The sequence below is a fragment of the Natrix helvetica genome (assembly GCF_964273705.1).
Source record: "Natrix helvetica genome assembly, chromosome: 1".
In the NCBI taxonomy this organism is placed as follows: domain Eukaryota; kingdom Metazoa; phylum Chordata; class Lepidosauria; order Squamata; family Natricidae; genus Natrix; species Natrix helvetica.
The window spans coordinates 19,630,919-19,645,148 of NC_138548.1; the positions used below are offsets into that span (position 1 = coordinate 19,630,919).

The window sequence follows — 14,230 nt, forward strand, 5'->3', positions numbered from 1 at the left end:
CTATAATTTTAAAAAATTACACATAATCCTCGACTTACAACAGTTCATTTAGTGACCATTGAAAGTTCCAGTGGCACTGAAAAAAGTGACTTATAGCTCACAACCTTTGCAGTTACGTGATCAAAATCCAGATGGTTGACAACTGGTTCATATTTATGACGGTTGCAGTGTCCTGGGATTCCCCTTTTTGCAACCTTCTGACAAGCAAAGTCAGTGCGGAAGTCAGATTCACTTAACAACTGCAGTGATTCACTTAACACAGGGGTGTCCAAACTTGGGAACTTTAAGACTTGTGGACTTCAACTCCCAGGGAGTTGAAGTCCACAAGTCTTAAAGTTCCCAAGTTTGGACACCCCTGACTTAACAGAACTGTGGCAAGAAAATGGGGTAAAATCCAGTTAACAAATGTCTCATTTAATAACAGAAACGTTGGGCTCAATTGTGATCGTAAATTGAGGAATACCTGTGTAGTAGGGGGATAAAACAACAACCTGGGAGGAAAAAGTAGGGGAGAGACAGAGAAGAGAAATACATACAAAAAAGAAATAGAAATTTTCTATTATTTTCCCCCCTTATACCCAAGGCTCTGAAATTTCGAGTATTAACTTAGCCGAGTGGATATCTCACCTGGAATAAACCACCTTCTCATTTCTTAGGTCCTTCAAGAAGGCTGCCTCTCTTTTCTGGGTGGGCGCACGGATTTTCCTCCTATCCCCACTAACGCCCATCTTTTTGATTTAACTAGACCTCATAATTGGCTGTGCTTTCTTTCATTGGAATTCAGACCTGTTTTTATCTTTCTTGCCGGGACAGATATTTATATTTCCTATTCTTCTAAAACAGCACATCTCAATACCGAGACCAGACTGCCCAACAGGAGTTCGGACATTTTCCTTTTATCTCTCTAATATTGGCAAGGACAGCCCTCAGGGGAGTTTTGATTGCATCCAGCAGTATGTGTCCAGGTGAGGAAATGCTCTGTGTTTGCAGGAGCTGCTTCCTGACGTAGACGTGCCTATGCGCTCTCCCCTGCAAAGCCTGACCCGCCTCTTTTAAAAGAAGGCGGTGTGCATCACGCATGACCTGGTACCAAGCAGGCCCCTGGAACAAAGGGCTTAGTGAACTAGAGAATAATACAGGTTGGCAACCCAGAAGGCATCAGAGGCTGGGGTCAAAACAATTTACCTTCGGTGGGAAATATAATGAGAAAAAGAGAGAGAGAGATTGTGACAAAAGCTTAATTTCTGACTCCCCTCCCACCCCCCCTTTTTTTTTTTAAATACAGCAATGGGAACATTCAGCTGGATTGCCTTGGCAGCATCCAGGACAAAATCACGGTCTGCGCCACCGACGAATCCTACCAAAAGGCAAAGCAGAGCATGGCCCTGGTGGAAGAGGAAACACGGAGCCGGGGCGCCATTGTCATCAAACCTGGAGGGCGCTACGTCGGTAAGTCTGGGGATTTTCGTGCTTTGCACAAGAGCGGGGAATGCATGTGAATTCAACACCCACCTGGCCGGTGAAATGTTTTAGAAGAGTAAAAAGTTGCATATATAGCCATTTAATCGGTGGTGGCATTGGAAATTACAGACGTTTCCTAAACAACACTTGCAGAATCCTTGCTGGTTGTGATCGTGTCGAGCAGGGGTCTCCAACCTTGGCAACTTTAAGCCTGGAGGACTTCAACTCCCAGAATTCCGCCAAGCTTAAAAGTTGCCAGGGTTGGAGCCCCCTGGTTTAGAGCAATGATTTTCAAACTTGGCAACTTCAAGGTACGTGGACTTCAATTCTCAAGCCAGCTAGAACCAGAGAATTGAAGTCCAGGCATCTTAAAGGCTGCCACGCTTGAAAAACATTGATTTAGAGGCAACCAGCATTGTGCATCCTTTGGTTTTTCTAAAATCAGGAGGGAAAAGTGCATTGAGTAGCAAATAGCAGAGACACAAACAGTTAAACCAGCCTTTCTCCCTGCCAGGACTCTCTGCCATGATGGCCATGCTGACTGGGGAATGTCGGCATTAGTCCACACAGTTGGAGGGCATCCAGATTGGTAGGATGTTGGCCCAGTGGACTGCTTCTTGCACACCACTATTCCACTCTTCCTTTCATCAAGACCGAGTGTCAGAGTCACGCACAGCTTCCCATTCATCACCTAGAGGAGGGGTGTCAAACCCGCGGCCCGGATGCGTCACACACTGGCCACACCCACACCTGGTTTAGCGAAGGGGGGGAAATGTGGTAGATCACGTGACGACGCAAGTTTGGCATCCCTGACCTAGAGCATTTCCAACAAAGCTTTCTCATTATAATTTTTTGAGAACCACTTGATCAGATAGATTAGCCCCCAAGTGGCTAGAGGGCAGCAGCACAGCGTTTGTTGCCCTTCACACATTCACAAGATCAGGGGTGTCAAACTCGATTTCATTGTGGGCTGCATCAGGGTTGTGTTTGACCTTGGGGCGGGGGAGAGGTTTTGGGGGGGCGTGGCCAGGGTGGGTGTGGCCAGCTCAATGTCACTCGTGTCAGGGCGCCTTTGGTGACCTGAGTGCTCTGCCAGCGAAAACGGGCTCCAAAGCTCTGTTTTCAGCTGCCGCGGCTTCCTGCAACCAAAGGGTTGCAGGAGACTGTAGCAGCCGAAAACGGAGCTCTGGAGCTTGTTTTTGCTAGCAGAAGCACCACGGGCCGATCCTTTGCTGTTTCCAGGGCAGCCCCGCCGGCTTGATCTAAGTACCCCACAGGCAGGATACAGCCCCTGGGCCTTGAGTTTGACACCCCTGCACGGCGTATCATCTCTGACCTTTGGTGCCTCCTTTTCTTCGAGCCAAGGAGAGAGAGATGTTCCCCAAATCATAACTTGGCCAGTATTTTCCCCACTCATCGTCAGCGAATCTGAACTTAGAAGCTGTAGGGGGTTTATTGGCTGTGGTTGACAAGATACCCTGATTCATCATTTTATGAGTCAGTCAGACATTTCAAGCAGACCAAAAGTCAAGCATTCAGGAAGGAAGTGTGGTCTGTTCTACTGGGAAAAGCTCACGGGGTTTGCTGGAGCAATCCTTATCAGAGAAGCTTGAGGAGGAGATTGACTTGCTGGTATAAAGGAAACTTAACGTGCCTTAAATTAAATGATAAGGTTGGACTGAGAAAATGTCTCCTCTCACGTGGGTGTGCCTTCCTGGATATGACTGCTTAACTGCATGTGTTTCTCCTGACTTTTTTTTTTTACTGTGTTAATTGAAGCTGGTCTCAGTGGGGCTTTTTTTTTTTTTTTTTACACAAGATGTATCTGGAAATATGTTCTTGTTTTTTCTAAAATAAATGCCTTTTATAAAGCTCCACAATCTGGGATCTGTGCTGAAACTGCCAAATCAAAGTCAGACTTCATCTTCATGTCACAATTACCCCAGGGTAACCCTTGGGTCAATCATAATACTTTCAGTCCTAGGAAAGAGGCCATAATGGCAAACAACTTCCAAAATCTTGGCAAGACAACTACAGTCACAGGTGTTACCACTGACTTGAAGAGAGAGGGAGTGTAAGAGAGAGAAAGAGAGGAGAGAGAGAAAGAGAGATGAGAAAAAGAAATAGGAGAGAAGTTCAGAGGTGGTAGGCTCCCCTTAACTGGCTATTTGGAGATTGGACAACTACCTATCTAAGAAGTTACAATTTGGATTCCTGTTTTCAATTAAAAGGCGCCCTTTCCAACTCCAGGATTCTGTGATGCTTTGGGACCTGACGTCTTTGCAGTTGCTTTGGGAGAACTGTAATCTACCCTATCTAAAAAGCTGTAGGTAGGGGAAGGGTAGAGGTAGCATCCTGCATCACAGCAGCGTTGCCTAATGGAGGGGAAAAAAATCTCAAAGCAGGCTTTGTGAAGTGAGGACTTACCCGCGTGAAGTAGAAGAACAGGCTACACTGTTTACTGCAATCAGAAAAAGAATAAGTGTCAATAGATTATGACAAATGGAGAGGCTGCATATATGCCAGTCTCTGAATGGGACCAGCAGCCGTGTATCGTATTAATCATAGAGATGAAAGGAACAACGCTGGCTGCTGAGTTGACCTTCCTGCTGTGTGTAGCAATCAGAATTAAAGCATTTGTGACAGATAGCTGAACTCTGTGGAAGTACTTAGTAATAGAGGGAAGGCCTAAGATGGCATGACCCAGTGGTGGGTTGCGGGCGGTACGCCACAGTGCGGGCATACCGGTGCCTGCCTGGAGCACCGGGTACCGTTCCGGAACCGTGCTCCGGAGGGACCACCCGCCCGCCCAAGCTCCTTACCTGTATTTGAGCTCTTCGGCGCTTGCGCGCACAGAGCACACAGTGCCTGTGCAACACTCCGCTGAGCAGCTGGAGCATCGTGGAGGCATCAGAAGAGGTAAGGACGCATGCGCGTGTTGTGCCCATGTGCGCGCGCGCTGCACGCATTCATATGGGGGATGCAGGGCCCCATTGCAACTGTTCCGGTTGCAACAGGGTCCAGAACCCACCACTGGCATGGAGGAGTTTTGAAAGGGGTTTATAGCCATAGTGACATTTGCATTAGCCGCAAAAGCAGAATATATATGCTTTTAAGAAGAACTACCTTTGACATGGTTCAGAAACGTCAGCTGACTTGAAACCAGGCCACTTAGAGGATGTGACTCTCATGTTACAACAGCTTCATTGGTTCCCGATCCTTTTCAAGAGATAAAACAAGTGGATATGACTCACAAAGCCTTTACAGGTTTGGCTGTAGCTTGCTTAAGTCCTGTCTTTGGAGCTAATCCTTACATGGCAATAGTTATAAATCCGTTTGTTTGGGGGTTTTTTTGCTTCATCACCATTCAGATTGACCCAGTGCTGCCCATTTATTATTCAAAGAAAGAATCTCAAACTTAAGAACTGCAGAAGTAACTTAGATGCCAATAACTGTTCTTTGTTGGGTATGCTGAGTGTATGAATATTAATTCCAGGCTCACTTTGCCTGAAAAGAATAAAAACAAAAGGTCGATGCTTCTGTGTTTTCTCTTCTTTCCCCCAACTTCCCCAATCCGTAGGAAAGACCGTTAAGATGCGTAAGCCTGCACCAGGGGTTTCCGACACTGTTCCCTCACGGATACGCCCAACACCTGTCAACCTCGCCAGCGCCATCAAGAAGGGCAACAGTGCCGTCGCCCAGAGGCCTTTCAAAGATAGGGTGATGCACTTGCTGGCTCTCAAGCCTTATAAGAAACCAGAGCTCCTCCTTAGGTTGCAAAAAGATGGCCTTTCTCTGCAGGATAAGGATTCCTTGGACAGCCTCTTGCAGCAGGTAAATTGATATGTCAGATATTGTCATAAAACACCTTACATGCACTTACGGTCAGATGTTGAAGAAATGAAATAATTATCGAGCCCCGAAACGGCAAGAGTCTGGTGTGCCGTCTTGGGCTTGCCGTACATGGCAGAGAGGGGACTCCGGTCGGGGGGGTTTGCTGACACAAGGACTGGACTTAAGAGGGTGTGTGAAAGCTCATGGACTGTGAATCACGACAATCAGCAGGACAGCCAGAGCTGGAAGCAGGCATGCGGCTGGAGATGTGGAGAGGCCGCGGCTGACATTTCCCGGTGTCGAAGCCGCTGGAGAGGGGCGGGGTGTCCCGACACTTTAAAATCAGCTGGGTGGCAGCAGCGTGTAGCGCCAACTTAAACCCCAGTTCACTTTGTGCCGAGATTCTAGACCGCATTGAAGCATTTCACGACAAGACCTGTGTGACTTGCTGTTTTCTGGGGCTGAGAGCTCGGAACAGGACAGTAATCTTCATTGAGGACAACCAGAGGTGCTTCACTAAATGACCTCAATCAGGGATGTCCAACTTCAGTAACTTTAAGACCTGTGGACTTCAATTCCCAGAATTCCATCTGAGAGTTGAAGTCCACAAGTCTTAAAAGTTGCCAAGGTTGGACACCCCTGATCTAAATGAAGCGATCCCCTTAGCGAAAGGCCACTGCCCCATGCTTGTTCATTGTTGGTTGTTGTTAGATACTTAATATTGTACTAGATAAGTTAAATAGGACACGCGGTGGCTCAGCGGCTAGGACGTTGAGCTTGTTGATGAGAAAGGTCAGCAGTTCGAATTCCTAGTGCCGTGTAATGGAGTAAGCTCCCATTACTTGTTCCAGCTTCTGCCAACCTAGCAGTTCGAAAGCATATTTAAAAAAATGCAAGTAGAAAAATAGGAACCACCTTTGTTGGGAAGGTTACAGTGCTCCGTGCATCTTCGGCGTTTAGTCATGCTGGCCACATGACCACGGAGATATCTTTGGACAGCACTGGCTCTTCGGCTTTGAAATGGAGATGAGCACCACCCCCTAGAGTCGGGAACGACTAGCACATATGTGCGAGGGAACCTTTCCCTTTATATGAGTGATGTTTTAGAAAACATAAGAAATAAGGTAACTTACTTAACTTATGACCAGTCACTTAATGACTGTTCAAAGTTAAGATAGGCTAGAAAAGGGGGATTTACAATTCAGACCCAAAGTTTTGACTGTCAGGGGTTCCCCATAGTGACGCAATTGCACTTTGGGCACTTGGCAGCATAGCCACACTCGTGGCCGTATGCTGTGCCCTCTGGTCACATGACCCATGTTTTACAATAGTTTTGCTGGCACTTCCTGCTTTGTGCAAAATTGTACTATAGCAAAGCATGGGTTCACGTAACAACCATGGTGTTTGCTTAACTTTGACATTCTTTTTAGGACCACCATAAAAAAAGGTAGTTAAATTGGATCAGTCACTCATTTTACGACCATAATGGGCAAGTTCCATTGCAATCATAACTTGAGGACTACCTGTAATCGGGAGAAGTGAGACAATGCGAGTATATTTATAGCTTCTTTGTTCTTATCAGGGTTGATATTCACTCTCTCCCCTTAGTACAGAGGTGTCCAAACTTGGGGATTTTAAGACTTGTGGACTTCAACTCCCAGAATTCCTCAGCCAGCTGGCTGAGGAATTCTGGGAGTTGAAGTCCACAAGTCTTAAAGTTGCCAAGGTTCGGGATCCCTGCCTTAGTAGAAGATCATTCAAGGAGCAGAATAAATTACCGAGGGATTTTCCTCAAAATGGGAATCTTGTTGTTAAAAGTTCTTAAAATCTTGTGTTCTTTCGCCAGGCAGACAAGAAAAGCAGCATTAGACTGTGATGCTTTTGTTCCTCATTCATGAGAGCTAGAATCTTTTCAGGCTCATAAGCAAAGCTTTTTTTTTTTTTGAAATGCTGAATCCTGCTCTTAACGGATGGCTTGGCAAAATGCAAAAAAGAGCCCCACCGATGTGTGGTTTTCATGCCGCCCTGGTGCAATTAAGTGCTTGTCTGATGCTTTTAGAGGGTTGCAATTATACTTGGTCTCTCTGGCTCCCATCCAGCGCATTTAAACTCCTTCTCTCCCACCCCCACCCCCCTTTCCATCCCACAGGTTGCCAATGTAAATGCCAAAGACAGCACGTGCACCCTGAAAGATTACCTTTACAAAGAAGTGCAGAAGGACTGGCCCGGCTACTCAGAAGGAGACCAGCAGCTGCTGAAAAGAATCCTTTTCCGGTAGGAGTCCCAGGGTCTCTTTTCAAAATCGGCACCAATCAGTTGACAGGTTTAACTGTACCTCAGTGTTAGGTGTTAGAATTTGTGGAAAGTTTATTTGTCTGTTGGTTTATCTGTTTGCGCCAAGGACTCAAGGAATGGCTTACAGATCAAAAGAAAAAGCAATACATATAAAAAGGGATCACGGCCAGTCGAAGGAGCAAAACACCCCATCCATAAGGCAAACCAGAGAAATGGAGGCTGCACGATCACTTTGTTCCAAGGCCTAGGACAGGAGTGTCAAACTCAAGGCCCACGGGCTGGATCTGGCCTGGAAATAGCAAAAGACTGGCCTGCGGTGCCTCTGCTTGCGAAAACTGCACACACACACACACACACACACCGGTGTCCTGTTTTGACCAGCAGAGTGCTGCAAGGGGCCGCCCAGGCCAAAATTGGGGCACGGGGCCAGTCTGCCCAACTGTCCCACAGAGGACAACTTCAGTGCTGATCCAGCCCTCGAAGAAATATTGAAGAAATACAGTTTGACACCCCTAGCCTAGGAGAGCAACCAGATTTTTAGTAGATTTCCTGGACATCCTAAGGGTGGGAACTGACATCCCTCTGGAAGGCAGGCATTGCAACAGAATGGACACTTCCTGGGTCCTGTAAGATGGCACTTTTGATCAATAGGATCCAGAATGTACACACCATGCTTGATTTTACTGGCTGAGCAGAATGAAGAAGTATAATACTGATGCCAGTGGTCACTCACAGGCGACTTCCTTCCCCCACCCGGGTCATTAATAAGTTTCCTCATTTGGGGTTTTGTTTTTTGTCTTGGGATCTGCTTTTTGAGAATATTCTCTGGCAAATACAGACAGAAGTAAGATTGAGATCTCTTGCTGGAGACTGTCAGGAGTTTTCTTATTCCCTGTCAGAGTGACGAAAATGACAAATATTTTTCCCTTTCACAAAGTTAACACCTTAGGGAGACTCATCTCTGTTCTTGGATCAGGGCAGCTACGGAAGCATATTCTTGAGGGGAGCAATCATTTCAAAAGAGTGGAAGTCACAAAAGCCAAGCCTGCTGTGTCTTTACTCTTGCCGTTGTTTTTGATGGAGTTGTGGGATGGTAACTCCAGATATCACTCCTCGTTGGCCAGGCTGGCTTGCTATATTTTACAATGTCTAGAAATGCGCAGACTTCCCATACCAGAGTACATTTGGCCACAGAGATTGCTCTGCTGTGGAGTACAACATATACCCTTATTTCCCTGAAAATAAGACCCACCCGGATAAGAAGCCCAATTGAGTCCCTTGGTGGAGAGGGTGCGGCATATAAAATGGATTAATAAAATAAATAAATAAATAAAAATAAGCCCTCTCCCAAAAATAAGCCCTTCCTGAAAATATTGCAACATAGCAGCAGCCATGAGGTTGCCATGCTCGCCACTTCCTGCACCCTAAAAATAATAAGACCTCCCTGAAAACAAGGCCAAGCGCTTATTTCAGGTGTCAAAAAAAAAAAAAAGATCCTGTCTTATTTTCGGGGAAACACAGTAGGTAGTCCTTGCCTTACCACAATTTTTGATGGTTTTTTTCCTTTTTCTCTGACTTTGGCAAAAAAAATGCCCATTGGATAATGGATTCACTTAATGACCACTGTTTGCTTAATGACCACTGCAAAATAGGGTGCGGTAATCCACTTAAAAAGCATAACTTACTATCGTAATCCCAGGCTGAATTACAATTGTAAATCAAGGACTAGCTCTAAGGCTTTAGAACAGTATTTCTTGAACTTGGCAGCTTGAAGATGTGTGGACTTCAACTGGTGGGGTTCCCTAGCCAGCATGCTGGGAATTGAAATTCACAAATCCTCAACTTTGCCAAGGCGTAGAAATACCACTTTTAACACCTCAGTTTGAATCTGTAATAGCCCAGAATGGAGATTGATGGAGATTAAGCCCAAGAACCTGTTGTTAAACTGTATTTCCTCCTTAACAGATTGTGCTGATTTAAGAATTCTAGGAATAGTTCCACAACATTCCTTATTCTCAGTCATCTTCATTGTGCTCTGGATCAGTATTTCTCAAGCTCAGCAGCTGGTTGAGAAAGACTACTCCAGATCTCTGGGAAAATAAGCTTAGAAACCTAGGGCTAAAATCGGCATGAAATCTGCAGGATCCTTGGAAGTGATAAATTATGATTTTCAGTTTTGGAGAATGGGGGGAATACAGCCCCATTCCTCTTAGGGGCAAGCAAAATGGATCAAAAACAGAGTAAGAGAAGTTGAGCCCGTTTGCAAAACTTGTCCCTTTGCTTGACTTGGGACAAAACACAGAATTAAATTGTAATAACTGGAATATATTTTCTGGGCTTCTTTTGGTTTGTTTTTGTTTGCCCAGGCAGCTCCATCCGTTCCACGCTCTATTTTTAGGTTACTGCTTATCCACAGGCCAAAAAAATAAATACGAGAAGGAAGGGGCATAAAAGTCACCCCCTCCTTTTCCCCTGGAGGACTTGAGTTGATGCAACTGTTCCACCCCCATGGCCTGATTCTATACAGTCTGTGTATAATTTGTAATTTTCCATTTAATTATAATTCAGTAGTTGAGTTTCAGTGCCCATCAGTCCCCCTCGTTTGCCAAAGAAAACTCCTGGATGTTCAGATTCTTGTTAAACCAACAGCATCTCTCCTCCGAGCCAGCTGGGTTTACAAACTGTGGAAACTGTTCAAACAGGATAGGAAAAAGGAAAGAGACTTCTTGTTTGCCTTAGAAAAGAAAAAGAAAATGGGGGGGGGAAATCAAATGAAAAATACAGTAATCGAAACAGACACATGGGGGAAATTGAGCCATCTCTTGCTAAATTAGCAGTGAGGAAGAGTAGCATTTTGGTAAGTTTCCCATGCACACATGTGCATGCAATGCACACCGGCACACATCTCTGTACAGCACTGGAAGTGGGGAATTCTCAGAGTCTGGCCAGGTGCACATTTACCTTTGTCTCTTTTTTGCAGTTGCTGAAAAAGGCTTTTTATACTTCAAAATGATTGTCTTGGCTGACTTTCTGGTCAGGAAAAACCATCCAGCATTGGGGTAAACAATTATGGTCAGCCTAAAATTGAATGTTCACTAGTCAATCCTTGACTGGATCATTCTTTGCGAGAAAGGTAGTACAGTCTGATGTGATCAGAATAAACATTAGTTAGGCTGACCATTTTTTTAAAAATCTCAGTGCTGGATGCGCCCATGATAACTAAGAAGAGTTTATAGAATGGAATAGGAATAGGAATACAATACAATACAATGTACTAAACTACATGACACTACACTGTACTATACTGGTCAAGAGTGATGAGACACACAAGGAATTTGTCTCCAGTGCATACACTCTCAGTGTACATGCAAAACAACGAAGTAATAATAGTAATAACAACAACAAAGTAATAATATCATAAATAGAAAAATAATTGTAATGGCAAATGAACTCATTCAATAATAAGTCACTATTTTCTTACTTTAACTGATAAACCGATGGACTACAGAAAGGCAAAAAAGCAGTGGGAATGGAAGCAACTTCCTGCCAGCTTCCCCATTGATTTTGTGGGAAGCTGGCAAGGAGCATCAGAAATCACAATCCTGCGACTGTGGGGATGCAATGCCCACAACTTTGTGAGTAAAACTCGGAGCATCATGGAAATATCAATCCCACAGGAGTAATAGGTCATGGATTTTTACCCTCTTCCCTTTCTTTTAAGTTATCAGATTTTAGGTTGCTTGAGTCAAAAATTGCTGTGGTATAATGTATTGTTTGGACTAACCTGAGGGGACAAGCAGTTAAACACAAAAGAATTTTGGTCAGATGATAGATGATAGATAGATAGATAGATAGATAGATAGATAGATAGATAGATAGATAGATGATAGATAGATAGATAGATAGATAGATAGATAGATAGATAGATGATAGATAGATAGATAGATAGATAGATAGATAGATAGATGATAGATAGATAGATAGATAGATAGATAGATAGATAGATAGATAGATAGATAGATAGATGATAGATAGATGATAGATAGATAGATAGATGATAGATAGATAGATAGATAGATAGATAGATAGATAGATAGATAGATAGATAGATAGATAGATAGATGATAGATAGATGATAGATAGATAGATGATAGATAGATGATAGATAGATAGATAGATGATAGATAGATAGATAGATAGATAGATAGATAGATAGATAGATGATAGATAGATTGATAGATGATAGATGATAGATAGATTGATAGATGATAGATAGATGATAGATGATAGATGATAGATAGATAGATAGATAGATAGATAGATAGATAGATAGATAGATAGATAGATAGATGATAGATAGATAGATAGATGATAGATAGATAGATAGATGATAGATAGATGATAGATGATAGATGATAGATAGATAGATAGATAGAGATAGATAGATAGAGATAGATAGATAGATAGATATAGATAGATAGATAGATAGATAGATAGATAGATAGATATAAGAGATAGATTGATAGATAGATAGATGATAGATACATAGACAGATGATAGATAGATAGATAGATGATAGATAGATGATAGATAGATAGATAGATAGATAGATAGATAGATAGATAGATAGATAGATAGAGATAGATAGATAGATAGAGATAGATAGATAGATAGAGATAGATAGATAGATAGATAGATAGATAGATAGATAGATAGATAGATAGAGATAAGAGATAGATAGATTGATAGATAGATAGATGATAGATACATAGACAGATGATAGATAGATAGATAGATAGATAGATAGATAGATAGATAGATAGATAGATGATAGATAGATAGATAGATAGATAGATGATAGATAGATAGATAGATAGATAGATAGATAGATAGATAGATAGATAGATAGATACTGTAACAAATGACTTCCACCATTAAATTGAGGTTTAAAAAAAGATGTTTGGCACTTGGATCCAGAATGTTTTAACTTTGCTCTTGGCTCATTGGCTTCGTTCATTGATGCTTTGCTTGAGAGGCAATGTTGGACTGTTCTTTTCCCAGGAAACTCTTCCAGTCACAGAATCCCAGCTTCGTCCCTGAGAATTCTGCTCCCAGTCCTCCAAGGGACTCCGCACACGTTTCCTCCTCCCCTCCCCAGGTAGGTGGGAAATTCTCACGCCTTACATATTAGATCCAGGATACAAGGCGGGTGAACATTTTTCAAATTGATCAGACGATTCCAGGGCTTAGTGCATAGACCAGGGGTGTCCAAACTTGGGAACTTTAAGACTTGTGGACTTCAACTCCCAGAATTCCCCAGCCAGCCATGCTGGCTGGGGAATTCTGGAAGTTGAAGTCCACAAGTCTTAAAGTTCTCAAGTTTGGACACACCTGGCATAGACAAATGCGGTGGGAGGCCTTGCTGTTGTCTTAAAACACACACACACACACACACACACACACACACACACACACCCTTATTCCAGTAAAAAATTCGCTCAGTTGTGCAAAGTGGCTTTCCGAGCCCATGCTTGGCTGGGCTTGGTGTGCTGCAACTGTTACCCCATATCTGCCTTCCTCTTAGCTCCCATACTGTCAAAAGGTGGCTTGTAAGCAAGCCTTCGCAACTTTGCTTCTCCTGGTGATTCCTGTCTGCCCGCAGGTGAGTTCCAGCTCCTCTCCCGCTGGAGGCTGCAAGGGAGCTACTCATTGGCCCCTCCCTCCTGGTGGGAAGTAAAGCTGCCCCCTTCCTCAACCACCGAGCTATTCCACCCTTTTTAACCACAAGACTTGAATTAAAGGCTTTGCCTCTTATGTTCCATGAGATTTCTTGCTTCTTCTTTGCAGGACCCATCCCCTAAAAAAAAATAACCGCCTCAGTCTCAGCCTTTAGGAAGGTTCTGGAGAGATCTTGAGTAGTCCTGCTCAGAATAGTTTCCATGACTGACACTGAAAGTCGTTGTGGTCAGGCTAGTAGGATTTCGCTAAAGGGTTGAGCACTTTCATCTAGGAAAGCGTCACTTTCAACATCCCTGATTGTCCATGGAGATTCTCACTCAGCCAGGTCATGGTTGCCCCAAAGGTGCTTTCCAAAGGGCAACTGGAATTTCTGGGGGTTTTTTTACCCCCCTTGAAAATGTTTTTGCTGTTCTTCCAAGGAGCTTCTTCAGTTCTAGTTTTTGTTTCCATTTCAACATCCCTGTTTTAAATTTATAACCAGCATTTTTTTTCAAACATGCCAAATTTAAGACGAATGGCCTTCAACTCCCAGAATTCCTTAGCTAGCCAGGATTCTGGGAGTCAAAGTCCACAGACCTTCCCAGACCTTAAAAGTTCCCAAGTTTTGAAAAACCCTGCTTTAAGCACATGTACGCAAAAGTATATGCTGACTAGTCCATATGTTACAAACTTGCCCAAATGCCAAAGGAGAGACATCTTTAGAAAGGCACGTTTGGGCAGAAGAAATGTATGAACAGAGGGAAAGCACCATAACACCAGAATAGCAATATTATTGGCACTTAGCTGGTTTTGGTTTTTGGTTAGGAAAAGTCAGTAAAAGGCAAAATGAATACAAAAGTGGCCTTGCATTGCCCCCTAGTGGCAATAGATATTTTTTATTCTCAGATAAGTCCAGTTCTTA

At 43.6% G+C, this 14,230-nt stretch overlaps 1 protein-coding gene across 1 annotated transcript in view; it reads left to right on the plus strand.

Annotated features, from left to right (window-relative positions):
- The window catches only part of ELL (elongation factor for RNA polymerase II), a 65,293-nt gene that overhangs the window by 38,880 nt on the left and 12,183 nt on the right, over positions 1 to 14,230 (plus strand). The window contains exons 3-7 of the mRNA XM_081937071.1: positions 844 to 965; positions 1,286 to 1,449; positions 5,042 to 5,295; positions 7,445 to 7,569; positions 12,652 to 12,748. Coding sequence (XP_081793197.1) covers positions 844 to 965; positions 1,286 to 1,449; positions 5,042 to 5,295; positions 7,445 to 7,569; positions 12,652 to 12,748 — 762 coding nt within the window. The remainder of the gene's footprint in view (positions 1 to 843; positions 966 to 1,285; positions 1,450 to 5,041; positions 5,296 to 7,444; positions 7,570 to 12,651; positions 12,749 to 14,230) is intronic.